The sequence below is a fragment of the Aethalodelphis obliquidens genome, unplaced genomic scaffold, assembly GCF_003676395.1.
Source record: "Aethalodelphis obliquidens isolate GAN/ISIS:26980383/991018 unplaced genomic scaffold, ASM367639v1 scaffold55, whole genome shotgun sequence".
Lineage (NCBI taxonomy): Eukaryota > Metazoa > Chordata > Mammalia > Artiodactyla > Delphinidae > Aethalodelphis > Aethalodelphis obliquidens.
In genome coordinates this window covers 8,597,512-8,611,947 of record NW_020837999.1, presented here as the reverse complement: position 1 = coordinate 8,611,947, position 14,436 = coordinate 8,597,512, and the positions used below count along the sequence as shown (strand labels likewise).

The 14,436-nt window shown below is 37.0% G+C and overlaps 1 protein-coding gene across 5 annotated transcripts in view; it reads left to right on the top strand.

Moving 5' to 3' along the window:
* DNM3 (dynamin 3) overlaps positions 1–14,436 on the top strand; it is a 571,656-nt gene that overhangs the window by 253,891 nt on the left and 303,329 nt on the right. For 4 of the 5 annotated variants that reach the window (XM_027086312.1, XM_027086311.1, XM_027086314.1 and 1 more), the window contains exon 13: positions 314–365. In XM_027086312.1, coding sequence (XP_026942113.1) covers positions 314–365 — 52 coding nt within the window. Of the gene's footprint in view, positions 1–313; positions 366–1,204; positions 1,235–14,436 lie in introns of all 5 variants that reach the window. The other variant, XM_027086315.1, reaches the window with a different exon arrangement.

Below are 14,436 nucleotides of genomic sequence, written 5' to 3'. Positions count from 1 at the left end.
AAAGTGCTGTCAATTTTCAGTACAATCTTATATACCTGTGAGATATCACTAATACTGAACCTTGACTTATTAATGCAGCAATACAGGTTTTCTTCCTGTGGTATATTATTTTTGATTTGTGATTACTAATTGGTTCTAGAAGTTCCATTGAGTTGGTTTTGCTTCCAGAATTAAACTGACCTGGATTTTTTATATTAGCTCTGCCTCAGTTGTTGATATATTTTTAATGCCTGTATTTATTTTAGTATCTGTTACATGCTCAGAAAAAAATCTTATCATTTTCTTCAGTGCTTCTCTCCTTTGCTTTTCTCAGTGCTCAGCAGAGGAGCAGTCAGGTTCACAAGAAAAACACAATTGGAAATCAGGTAGGAATTGTTTAAAAGAATTAAAGCATGCATGTCCCAAAGAATTTGAACTAAATTGCTTGATTGACTTTTTTTAAATGCAAATTAATCATGTGCAAATTTTGCTGGAAATGCAACTTTTTGTTTTGTTTTTGCTTTTAAAGTTTTTGGAGTGAATTGCATTTTTTTTTTTTTTTTTTTTTTTTTTTTTGCTATTTTATGCAGTTAACCCTATTGATTTATTTTAAATAACTTTTCTGCTATTTGCTCTGCTTTTCAAATTTGCCTCCTTGTGTCCTGCTTTGCTTGCTTACATTACCCCTAAATTTGATTTAACATTGAATCTGTGAGTCAGTTCAAGGTTAAAATATGGTGAGTAGTTGCATGAGCTTTCTGGTGCTGCTGACTAGTTCACACATTTGCACAGCTTGGTAACAGTGAAGGGACAGCTCATAAAGAAGGCAGTTTGGGATTTAAGATTTAATCTCTGCCACACCACATCCTGTTGGTTAATGAAGATGTTAATTCCTAAGAAGATCTGATCTTTTAAGTTTTTGTGTTTTGGGCTGGCCAGCTGTCTCTGACTAATAGCGCTCTGCAGAGATTGCATTAACTCTGACAGTTTGCTGTTTCTTTTATGTTTTATGTGATAATGAATATTTGCATTGTTATTTCTTTTCAAGTCAAAACAATGATGGTTTTATAGTTTTTTTTTTTAATTCAGAGGTACAATTGTTGAACAAATTGAAACCTCTGCTCTAAAATTTTTTCCATTGTTTTGAAAGGAGAAGAGGTAATAATAGACTTTATTTTGAAAACTTTTTTTCTGAACTAAAGCATATAATTCTTTGCTATTTCAGGGAACCAATCTTCCGCCTTCAAGGCAAATTGTACGAGCTAAGTTCTGTAAGCTTTACTGTTGCTTTTTCATTTAGCGTCCCAAGGGCACAGTTTGTCTTTAACTGATTAACTCAACTAGCGCTTGCTACTAATTTTTTAAAACTTAGATTGTCTTGTCCATAACACCCTATCATTGAAATAAAAATCCTCTTAAGAGGGTTCATCCCTTCACTGCTAATAACTTGCTGTGATTGAAAGGTATGAACTAGTAAATTCTAAAATGCTGTAATAATAAATGTTTAACACTGTGGGTGCTTTGATATTTCTCTAATTTTAATGGGCCTTAAAATAATTAAAATCATTAATGACCTTCATCTCTATCCTTTTATGCTTTGTTGTTATAAGGTGTAAGCCTTTCTCTTCCCCTTCTATGATAATATTTCTAATAAATGTAGGTGACACTTCTAAAAGGTGGGTGAATATTAAACAACTGATTTTGATATATCTGTTGATACTATCCAATAACAATTATTTGTATTTTTTTAAAATAATAAAACAAAAAGTAAAATTACACTGATTGACATTTTATATGGCTTTAGAGTTGAAGCTTTTAAAACCAGATGCTATATCTTCACTTAATGGAAGTATAAAGATATTGTCAAATTACTAGCATTAATAAAGCAATTATATACATTTCTACCATGGGCGAGGCAGCCCTAAAATCTTTCTTCCAGCTATGCACAACTTGAGAATGAGCTCGGAAGATGGGTCAATTATTTTCCTCATGATGCTTTGGCAGAAACAAACTTTGGAGCGAGATATTCCTGGGTTCAAATTCTCCTCTGTCACGTAGTAGCCATGTGGCCTTGGACAAATTGAACCTGAGTTTGCCCAGTTGTGTGACGGGAAGAAGAAAATATCTCTGTCCGGTGATTGTGAGAATCAGAAATAACCCACATCATGAGGTTTGCAGCTGGGTACTAGATACGTGCCCTATAAAGAGTAGACGGTAGGTAGGTGCTGCTTCTTGGAACTTTGGGGAGAAAAACAATATGGAGTATAAGAAAATTATAAAAGTTATTAAATGAGAACAACGAAGCATTTGGGAAAATTAGGAGCTATGGCAATTATTCTGTAGATTACAATGGCCAGATTAAGCCGGGGTGTGGTATAATGGATTTACCTATAAAACTTTCCTCATGGTCAGAATTCTAGCTCATAGAAGTTTATACTTATTGGAAAAGCAATAGTATAGTGGCATAAATGCATACTTTAAATCAGATCTGGATGGAAACTCAGAACAGTTTTCAATTATACTGCCTCCAAATGCTAAAATCATGTTAATTGTGTTTCTGTGCCTTTACTTTCACTGGGTACTTCAAAGCCCATACATTATGGAAGTTTTATAACTCAAGATAATAGAATTGGGGTGAGTGTTATAATAGAATACAGATCCCTTATCCAAAACCTCTGGGGCCAGATGTGCCTTGAAGGTCAGAACTTTCTGGATTTTAGAAAAATATTGCATATATTATATATTACCCAGTATTCCTGTGGGGTCAGAGGCAGCACCCTGTAATTAAATGTATTGTATCTCTGCAGTGAAACAAATGATAATCACACCAAGTAGATTAAATGAAAGACATAAATATTTTCACATCAAGTCAGGTTTCGCTGCCACATTTGTTGCTGTTGTTGCTGTTGTTTTAACCTTTCACTTTGCAAGTAAGAGGTTATGAACCTGAATATCTTATTTTTCAGAACCAAATCCAATAATTAAACATGATATAGTATATTTTAAAGAATCCTTTATTGTTTTTTTCTGCTTAGCAGAAATGAACCATAATGACTTGAAACCCCTTTCTTTATGAATCTGAATAACTGAGGTTGATTTGGGTTTGTATTCAAAAATCAAGAAGCTCAAAAGACAGGGAGCCTTGGAGCTCAGCCTGCTAACTGATGTCAGCCAGCTTTAATGGTTGGTGGGGCTAAGATACTCTGCACTATCCTAGCAAATGCTTCATCCATTCTGATATCCTCTTAGCGCTCCTGATTATAAGAGATGGCTGTGCAGAATCTATTTTGAATACTTTAGAAGAATTTGAAGAAAGAAAAATTCCTCCTTAAAGTCTAAATCCCCATTTGTTTTCACCTGCCTAGAAATTTGTCTGCTTAGAAGTTCTACGTGCTGGTGTCAACAAATGTATGAAAAAAATGTGAGCACACAATTAGCCTAAAGTTGCACTGCCCAGAAATTTCAACATAAACTTCATTCATCCCTTCACTCATCACTTGTGTATTTGAAACTTTTGAGAGTGAAAAACCGTGATAGATGTTAGAATGATGAATAAATCATGGGCCCTGCTGTCAGGGAGCTCACATCCCAGTGGGGATTATGGTGAGTAATTGAAGTCTGTCCTCCTTTTCAGGGTTAGCTCCTTCTGATACTTCAGGCCTCACTGAAACATCACTTCAGTAAGAGGCTGGCCCTGACTGTTGAATCTAAAGTCACCTTTCCTCCCCCAAATCTTGTCATTATTATCTATCTTGTTTATTTATTATTTTTTGTTTTCTTTCACTAGGACAGTAAGCTCCATTAAAGCTATTTCTTTTAAATTTTATTTATTTATTTTTTTGGCTGTGCTGGGTCTTTGTTGCTGCACATGGGCTTTCCCTAGTTGGGGTGAGCGAGGGCTACTCTTTGTTGTGCTACATGAGCTTCTCATTGCAGTGGCTTCTCTTGTTGTGGAGCACGGGCTCTAGGCACGTGGGCTCCAGTAGTTGCAGCATGTGGGCTCAGTAATTGTGGCACTTGGGCCCTAGAGCGTGTGGGCTTCAGTAGTTGCGGCGCGTGGGCTCAGTAGTTGCGGCTTGCAGGCTCTAGAGCGCAGGCTCAGTAGTTGTGGCACACGGGCTTAGTTGCTCTGCGGCATGTGGGATCTTCCCGGACCAGGGCTCGAACCCATGTCCCCTGCATTGGCAGGCAGATTCTTAACCACTGTGCCACTAGGGAAGTCCCAAAGCTATTTTTTTTGTGTGTGTGATGGTGAAAGCAGTGGAGTATCATTGTAAGGTTTTAAGTGCAATCATAATACTTTAGAAAGATCATTTTGCCTATAGTGTGGAGAAAGATTTTGAAGGGAGGACGAGATTAGAAAAAGTAGACTAGTTAGGAGTCTAGTCTAGGAGTCTAGCCTCCTAACAGTTAGGAGTCTGTTGCAGACAAAAGATTATGATTATTTGGGCTAGCTAAGCTCTCTGTACTAGATTTGAGGAGAAGCTGATGAATTCAGGAGATATTAAGTAGAAAGAATCTAAAGGATTGTGATGAATTAGATGTTGAGGAGAGCGCTGGGGATTGTCAGCAATGCAGCGTGGACATCTGATTTAGGCACAGATGAGATGGTGGTGCTCTTCATGGAGAAAGGAACATAGTGAGGAAGGGTAGATATGTTGAATATAGTCACTGTGGAAGATTGGAGTAAAAATATCCAGTGGGAAGTTGGATGAAAGTGCCTAGAGTTCAGAAGAGACAGAGAACCATTTATTCCAAAAGTAGGGAACCACTGAAAGATTTCCAGTAGGGAAGGGGTATCATCTGATTTATATGTTGGAAAGATCTGTGTATTAGTCATATGAAATGATTTGGAAGAATAAAACTAGATATATGGAAATTGGTGAAGACATTTCTGAAATAATTCAGGTAAGAAAATACAAATGTCAATAGCAGGAGGTATCTAGGAGAAAGACAGGTTCAAAAATATATTTAGAGGACGGAAAGAGTTATAAATAGTTGTGGAGTTGGGTGGGGGGTGTTAAGTCATTCTCCCAGGCTATGGCTAGGGAGGTCTACTGACAAAGGGAGTACAGGTGAAGGAGGAGCAGATTTCAGTGGAGGTGGGAGAAGAAGTGGTGATTTCAGTTTCAGATATATTTTTTGTGCCTATTGGAGATGTCAGTAGAGTTTGAGGTTCAAGACTTGTCTAGACTGGAGATATAAGCTTTACAGTTGTCAATGTGTACATTGTAGTTGAAGCCATGGGAGTAGATGAGATCACCTCCAGAAGATGAAAGCATAGAAGGAAATGTGGGATTTAAAGGATAAAAGAGAAGAGTTGGGACAGAACGAGGAACTGAAAAGGAGTCTAAGAAGTGATAAGAGAAGTAGGAAAACTTGGACAGTTGTAGAATGAGAGCTCAGGGAAGAGAATATTTCAGAGAGGGAATGGTCAAGTAGTATTAGATATTTCCAAGAGCTCAAGAAGCACTGGGGAAGTTGTCAGATTGGTGGACTGGTAGAAGGTCCTGCACATTGTTTGGACCACCGAGGTAGTACCAGTCCTCTTGGTCTTATGAATTGCTTTTCTACTCCACAGCTGGAAGGTAGAACAAAGCTAAGAAAGCAGACAATAGAATTAATACCCTGAGCTGAAGTTTTTCCAGGGAAGCATCATGTAAGGTCAAAAGAGCAGATGAGTTAAAGTTTTGAAGACAGTTTGAAATAAAGAATTGATATGAATGGTTCTGATTAGTGTACTAGTCATGACATTAGTCAGGAGAGGTTAACCAAGTAACAATCCCAGGATTTCAGTAGCTTAATATAATAACAATTTAATTCACCCTGCTGTGGCAATTCAATCAAGTCATCTAGATGGGGCTGGGGTGAGGCAACCCTGCTTCACGTGGTCAGTCATGGACTTTCGAATTCTCTTCATTCTTCCAAAAGATGAGAAAGAACGAAGTCTGAGTGTCTTTTTGAATTATGGTTTTCTCAGGGTATATGCCCAGGAGTGGGATTGCTGGGTCATACGGTAGTTCTATTTTTAGTTTTTTAGGGAACTTCCATACTGTTCTCCATAGTAGCTGTATCAATTTACATTCCTACCAACGGTGCAGGAGGGTTCCCTTTTCTCCACACCCTCTCCAGCATTTATTGTTTATAGATTTTTTGATGATGACCATACTGACCAGTGTGAGGTGATACCTCATTGTGATTTTGATTTGCATTTCTTTGATTATTAGTGGTGTTGAGCATCACAGGGAGAGGAAGGGGAAGCTGGGATGAAGTGAGAGAGTAGCACTGACATATATACACTAACAAATGTGAAATAGATAGCTAGTGGGAAGCTGCTGCATAGCACAGGGAGATCAGCTTGGTGCTTTGTGACCACCTAGAGGGGTGGGATAGGGAGGGGGTGGGAAGGAGGCTCAAGAGGCAGGTGATGTGGGGATATATGTACACATATAGCTGATTCACTTTGTTGTACAGCAGAAACTAACACAACATTGTAAAGCAATTATACTTCAATAAAGATATAAAAAAAAATAAAGAAAAAGAAAGAAGCCTGAGTGAGGGAGGTTTGTAAGGACCAGCCTGGAAGTGGCACACATCTTTTCCATTTCCATTCCATTGACCAGAACTCAGTCATGGCCTTACCTAACTGCAAAGGAAACAGGAAAATATAATCTGAGATTGGGCCCAGAAAAAAAGAAAAGACAAAAGATGATGTTGACTGAAAATTGAAAGGAAATGGGGAAACAAGGGCATTGGGTTTTTTCTGAAATTAGAGAAAATGTGTACCAGGATTAAGGGGAAAATGGTAGGGTTGGAGGTTGAAGTCAGTGAGTGGGATATTGTATCTCAAGGTTTAAGAGGGAAGAAAATGCCGCCTTAAAGTCATAGATGTTATTGGAATAAGAAGGAACAGACGCTGGAGGAGGGAAATGACAAATGATAGCTACAGATATTTGTGGAACATTGTCTTCAGAACGTCTGGGTAGTAAAGAGAAATAGGGATGAAGTTTTCTGGAGTTGAATGTGTTAAGGGCCAGGATATATTGAGACCAGGAGGATTGATGTGGCTTTTACATGACTGATAATCCATTCCTTTAGCTGTAAAAATCTACAGCAGGAAGTGCTGATGTGCTCTTTGGCCCAGACTGCATCCAACTGCAATTGTGTAACTAGGAAGACCTTTTCCTTTGGCAGGGAGCAGAGCAGGTGTTTGCAGGATACCTCCTAGTTCCGGGCTATCAGGGTACCTTCTAGTACTAGGCTTATTGTCCATTTTGTTTCCCACCAACGTGCCTTCTGTTGCTCTAACTTTAGAATCAAGTGTGAAATTTGGCTTTCCCAAACCTACAAGTCTCCAGATAACTGGATTCTCAACCTTCTTGAATTGTAGGCTGTAAGGTAAAAAGACCTTTCTTATCAACAAAGGGTCTCTTCCCTCCCTACTTTCTGAAAGCTAGTTTCAGTAGACAGTAGTCTCTTTCCCTTAGGACCCCCTACAGGTCCAAAAGGATCAACACACTCCAATATTCTAAAATTTTCCTACCAAGTTCCCTAGTTCTTCCATCTCCATAAGTAATAGTTCGAGACCACTGTTAAAAGAGGTGAGAGTTTAATCAGCTATTTTACAGCTGGATAGCAAAGACTGCCAACTTCCTAGGCTACCATAGAGGGCTTCTAACAGCCCTCTCTCCTTCTTTGTCCACTCAGCTAATTCCACCTTTCAGGGCCTGTCACTTTTAATTCCCACACTCATGTGACTTCCTGGTACCAATATCTATATCAGGATTTTTTCAGATATAAATTTCAGAAGAACTCAATTTAAATGACCTTGGAAGAAAGTGAATTAATTAGTTTACATGATTGAACATTTCATAGAGTTAAGTACTATTTATCCATGGCTCAAACAGTATCAAGATGAACTGATTTGATAAACCATGATGAACTAGACAAACTCTTTCCTGTTTTTGGTTCTGCTTCTTTGCTATTGGCTCTTCTTCGGCCCCAAAGAATTGCAATATGGCAGCCAGGGGGTTTCCTTCCTGGTTTGAATCCCACAGAAATAAATGAGTCTTTCTCCCAGATTCTCAGAAAAACTCCTGAGATGCACTCTGATTAGACAGGCTTGGATCATGTGCTCATTCCTGAACCAATCACTGTGGCCAGAGAAAGAGATATACTGATTGGCTTAAGCCAGATCACATGGACTGGAAAGTGGAGGTGGTTTCCTCTCCACTTGAAGTCAGAGCTATTGTTAGAAGAAGAGAGAATAGGGGCTGGAGGAGGTGCATCAGAGATGATGGCTACAGGTACTTGTTGAGCATTGTTTGTCTTCAGAACAATTTAATTTGGGTAATAGGATTCTTGTATGTTTTGTCTTCTTGAAGGAATATAAGATTTTTAATACCTCATTAATAAAATCCTATTTTCATTTATTGATTAAATTTAATAATTTTCCCAGTTCATCCTCTGACTTTCTATCTCCTTCCTCCTTCTCTTTCTTTCTTTTTAAAAAATAATTCTATTGACTATACAAAGTTGAGAAGTAATATAGTGCAATTGTTTTTCAGAGCTGGAATTGTGAAGCCACTCTGTGACCAGGAACAAATTATTTAGGCTTCCTGTTCCTCAGGTTTCTAACTTATAATAAGCTGATAAGAATTGGAACTGCTTCATAAGGTTTTTGTAAGTATTAAATGAGATAATACAAGTTAGGTACCTAGAACAGGGACTGGCTGATAGTAAGTGCTATGTAAAGTACTTCCTATTATTATTGTTGTTGTTGTTATCTATTTGTATTATTCTGTTAGTCTTCAAGAAAGATAGTAAAATAATTGCTTTTATTTTCAAATTGAACCTTTTCTCCCTTGGAAGTGGGAAGACTGTTACAAAGCAACAATGAAATCTGCATATCCAGTAATGGTTCATGGATTAAATTTTTTAAGGTTGTACTCCATTTATAGTTATTATAAAATATTGGCTACAGTCTGTGTATTGTACAATATATCCTTGCAGCTTATTTTATATGTAATAGTTTGTACCTCTTAATTCCCTACCCCTAGATTGCCCCTCTCTCCAGTGGTAACCACTAGTTTGTTCTCTATATCTGTGAGTCTGTTTCTTTTTTGTTATATTGACTAGTTTGTTGTATTTTTCAGATTCTACATATAAGTATTATCATATAGTAGTAGTCTTTCTCTGTCTGACTTATTTCACTTAGCAAAATACCCTCCAAGTCCATCAGTGTTGTTGCAAATGGCAAAATTTCATTCTTTTTTATGGCTGAATAGTATCCCACTGTGTATGTATAGCACATCTTCTTATTTTGTTCATCTGTTGATGGACACTTAGGTTGCTTCCATATCTTGGCAATTGTAAATAATGCTGCTATGAACATTGGGGTACATGTATCTTTTCAAATTAGTGCTTTTGGTTTTTTTTAGATATATGCCCAGGAGTGGAATTGCTGGGTCATATGGTAGTTCTATTTTTAGTTTTTTTGAGAAATCTCCATACTGTTTTCAAGTATTGGTGGCTGCACCAATTTACATTCCAACCAACAGTGTACAAATGTTCCCTTTTCTCCACATCCTTGCCAACATTTGTTATTTGTGTTCTTTTTGATGATTGCCATTCTGACAGGTGTGAGATGATATCTCGTTGTGGTTTTGACTTGCATTTCCCTGATGATTAACCATGTTGAGCATCTTTTCATGTCCCTGTTGGCCATCTGTATTTCCTTTTTTGGAGAAATGTCTATTCAGGTCTTCTGCCCATTTTTTAATTAGGTTTTTTGTTTTTTTAATGTTGAGTTGTAGGATCTGCTCATATATTTCAGATATTAACCCCTTACTGGTCATATCATTTGCAAATATTTTCTTCCATTCAAGTAGGTTGTCTTTTCATTTTGTCGATGATTTCCTTTGCTGTGCAAAAGCTTTTAAGTTTAATTAGGTCACATATATTTATTTTTGCTTTTATTTCCTTTGCTTTAGGAGATAGATCCAAAAAAATGTTGCTACAATTTATATCAAAGAGTGTTCTGCCTACATTTTCTCCTAGAAGTTTTCTGGTGTCCAGTTTTACATTTAGGTCTTTAATCCATTTTGAGTTTATTTTCATATATGGTGTTAGAGAAAATTCTAATTTCATTCTTTTATGTGTAACTGTCCAATCTTCCCAGCACCACTTATTGAAGAGACTGTCTTTTCTCCATTGTATATTCTTTATTCCTTTGTTGTAGATTAATTGACCATGAGTATGTGTTTATTTCTGGGCTCTCTATTCCATTCCATTGATCTATGCATCTGTTTTTGTGCCAGTACCATACTGTTTTGATTACTGTAGCCTTGTAGTATAGTCTGAAGTCAGGGAGTGTGAATCCTCCAGCTCTGTTCTTCTCTCTCAAGATTACTTTGGCTATTTGGGGTCTTTTGTGTTTTCATACCAATTTTAGAATTTTTCTAGTTCTGTGAAAAATACCATTGGTATTTTGATAGGGATTGCATTGAATCTGTAGATTTCCTTTTCTGGTGTGGTCATTTTAACATTATTAACTATTCCAATCCAAGAACACAGTATATCTTTCTGTCTCTTTGTGTTGTCTTCAGTTTCTTCCATCAATGTCTTATAATTTTCCAAGTACAGGTCTCTTACTTCCTTAGGTAGGTTTATTCCTCAGTATTTTATTCTTTTTGATGTGATGGTAAATGGGATTGTTTCCTTAATTTCTCTTTCTGATAGTTCATTGTTAGTATATAGAAATGCAACAGATTTTTGTATATTAATTTTGTATCCCGTGACTTTACTGAATTCATTGATGAGCTCTAGCAGCTTTCTGGTGGTGTCTTTAGGATTTTCTATGTATAGTATCATGCCATCTGTAAATAGTGACAGTTTTACTTCTTCACTTCCAATTTGGATTCCTCTTACTTCTTCTCTAACTGCTGTGGCTAAGACTTTCAATACTATGTTGAATAAAAGTAGAGAGAGTGGGCATCCTTGTTTTCTTCCTGGTGTTAGAGGAAATGCTTTCAGCTTTTCACCATTGAGTATGATGTTAGCTGTGGGTTCGTCATATATGGCCTTTATTATGTTGAGGTACATTCCCTCTATGCCCACTTTCTGGAGAGTTTTTATCATAAATGGATGTTGAATTTTGTCAAAAGCTTTTTCTGCATCTACTCAGGTGATAATATGGTTTTTATTTTTTGGTTTGTTAATATGGTATATCACATTGATTTGTGGATATTGAAAAATCCTTGCATTCTTGGGATAAATCCCACTTGATCATGGTGTATGATCCTTTTAATTTATTGTTGGGTTTAGTTTGCTAATATTTTGTTGAGGATTTTTGCGTCTATGTTCACTGGTGATATTGGTCTGTAATACTCTTTTTTTGTAATATCTTTGTCTAGTTTTGGTAACAGGGTGATGCTGGCCTCATAGAATGAGTTTGAGAGTGTTCCTTTCTCTGCATCATGGACTAATTTTTGAGGGCAGCTTTCTGAGTACAGAACAAGAAAAATGGCTTCACTCCAATATTCTAATAAGCAATTTATAGCATGTATTTTTAAATAGATGTTATAAATTTTTAGAACCAATCAGCAGTTTCTTTATCAAGTTCTTTTAATTAAAAGTACTTTAAAAAACATTTTTGTAGGAAGAATTGTATAAATTTTTGCTCCATCTCTCTGTTAATCTACAAGGTAGCCAATTTTAATGAAACCTCTATCAATGCTCTAACAGGTGTTTGTGCTTTTTATTAAGAAATAACTGAATATTTAAAAATTCTCAAAGATTTGTGGCAAGGTATTATATATACCTTTAAGAATATAAATGATTATCTGTATTCATGATACATTAAATAGATGTCCCTTATCAGCAAACAAGTGTAAATGTAATTTTTATTACATGTATAAACACATTTCTAAAATTATGCAGTTCAAGTTCATGGGAATATAATTTGTCATGCCAATACATGCATATATCACAACTGTTCTAGCATGTACCTTATCTGTAAAATGAGATCTATTGTTCTTAGCTGAGTTTCTTTCCTGTTAGGATAATATAGCGTTGCTTGTTGCTACTTAGTCTGACAGGGAAGTCTTTAAGTTTATAAACTAATTCTGAGACTTCCATTTTCCTTGATGTATTAGTTTCCTAGGGCTGCTGTAACAAAGTATTACAAACTGGAGTAGCTTAACACAACAGAAATTTATTCTCTCAAAGTTCTGGAGACTAGAAGTCTGAAATCAAGGTGTGTTTGAGGTTATACTCTCTATGAAGGCTCTAGGGAAGCAGCTTTTCTTGCCTCTTCTTGCCTTCTGGTAGCTCCTAGCATTCCTTGACTTGTAGCTGCCTGACTCTAATCTCTGCCCCCATCTTCACATGGCTTCCTTCCAATGTGTGTCTGCCCATGTGTCCTCTCTTCTTCTTTAAGGACACCAGTCATTGGATTTGGAGCTCACTCTAATGCAGTATGACCTCGTCTTAACTAATTACATCTGCAAAGACCCTGTTTCCAAATAAGGTTACATTCTGAGGTTCCATGGACATTGTGGGAGACACTATTCAACAAACTATACTTTGGATACTTGAAGATTTTCTTTTTCTTCTTCTTTTTAAAATGGCTTATTATAATAAACTTTACCTAGGATTTAGCTTTATAATTTATCACTGCACTTTAATTGTTTATTAAACTAAATTTATAATTTGGACCATTGGAACTTTAAAAGGTATTTTCTTTATTATTCTGTTTTGAGAAAATACTAATAGCTTCTGTTACTGAGATAAATCACAGCTATTCTCTCCTTCTGCATGGTACCATTCTTAAAATATTATTTTGATTAGTTTTTTTGAGGGTTGCTTCCTGAGAGTTTTTTAATTTTCTTTAAAACTCTGTAACTTACAAGATAATTTATCATGAGGAAAAATTGAAACATTTAACACTTTTTTTTTGCGGTACGCGGGCCTCTCACTGTTGTGGCCTCTCCCGCCGCGGAGCACAGGCTCCGGACGCGCAGGCCCAGCGGCCATGGCCCACGGGCCCAGCCGCTCCGTGGCACGTGGGATCCTCCCGGACCGGGGCGCAAACCCGTGCCCCCTGCATTGGCAGGCGGACCCCCAACCACTGTGCCACCAGGGAAGCCCTAACACTTTTTTTAATGGTAATACACACACTCTCTTTTTCCTTATTCATTTTCTATGTCATCTACTCTTCTCTCCAGTCTCACCCCACCCTCAAGAAAGGGCAGGAGTGGGAGGGAAGAGGATGGCAGAGAGAAAAAACTGACAGAGAAATGGACCCATGAAGTTCCACAGACATGTTGTGGAACTATAAATCCATATAAGATTTGGGAATTTCCATTTTCAAAACCTACCAAGTAGGAAAGTTTTATTTAGTAAAAAAGATGTAACAGAGTGAAAGGCTGTCTACTCCCACCAATTCTGTAGAAATCACAACAGTTAACACTGATTACTTATAAGTGTTTCAGGTGTAGTTATAGGTACTTTACACACGTAAATTCATTACTCCTCCCAACAACCTTAAGAGGTAGGTACCCTAATTATTTCTATTTTACAGATAAGGAAAGTGAGGCATGGAGAGGCCAAGTCATGTGTCCAGTCATAAAGATAACTGACAGCACCAGGATTCAAATCCAGGCAGTTTGATTCTAGACCTTTTTCTCTTAATTACGGTGTTAACCACTGCTTCTAATAGTTTGTAAATTGCACAAAGAATTTTATTTAATAGTCTCAATTATGGCAAGTCACATCATTTCAGTCATTCACTATTATTTTTATTTATTACTTACATTTTTTCTTAATCTAAAGTGGATTGATCCTGAATAGAATGAACTTGGGTTTGTATAAATTAACCTGATTTGGTCATTGTGGGCTGCTATAACAAAGTAACATAGACCAGGTGACTTAAACAAAAAACATTTATTTCTTGTGGTTCTGGAGGCTGGAAGTCCAAGATCAGGATGCCAGCCTGGTTGGGTTCTTGGCGAGGGCCCTCTTCCTGTTTATGTCCTCACGTGGCCTTCCATGGTATATGAAGAGAGAGAGATCCCATGTCTCCTTCTCTTTTTATAAGGTATTAACTCCATCGTGGGTAGATCTTCATGATCTCACCTAACCCTCATTACCTCCCAAAGGCCCCACCTCTTAATACCATGCCATTGGGTGTTAGGGTTTCAGCATATAAATTTTGGGGGATCATAAACATTCAGTCCACTGCACTGATCAACAATGAAAAACTATAATAGCTGTTAGAATGTGTTTCATTTTTTATCCCTTAATTCTGTGAAAGTATCTCCAGAGGGGCCAATCAATAGCTTATAAAATACAACCAACTTATTTTAATAAAATCAACAGAGGCTGGAGTCCATGAAAGCCACACTTAGTGAAATGTATGGACTGCTAATTTGTTCTGTATCTTTTAAATCTAGACTT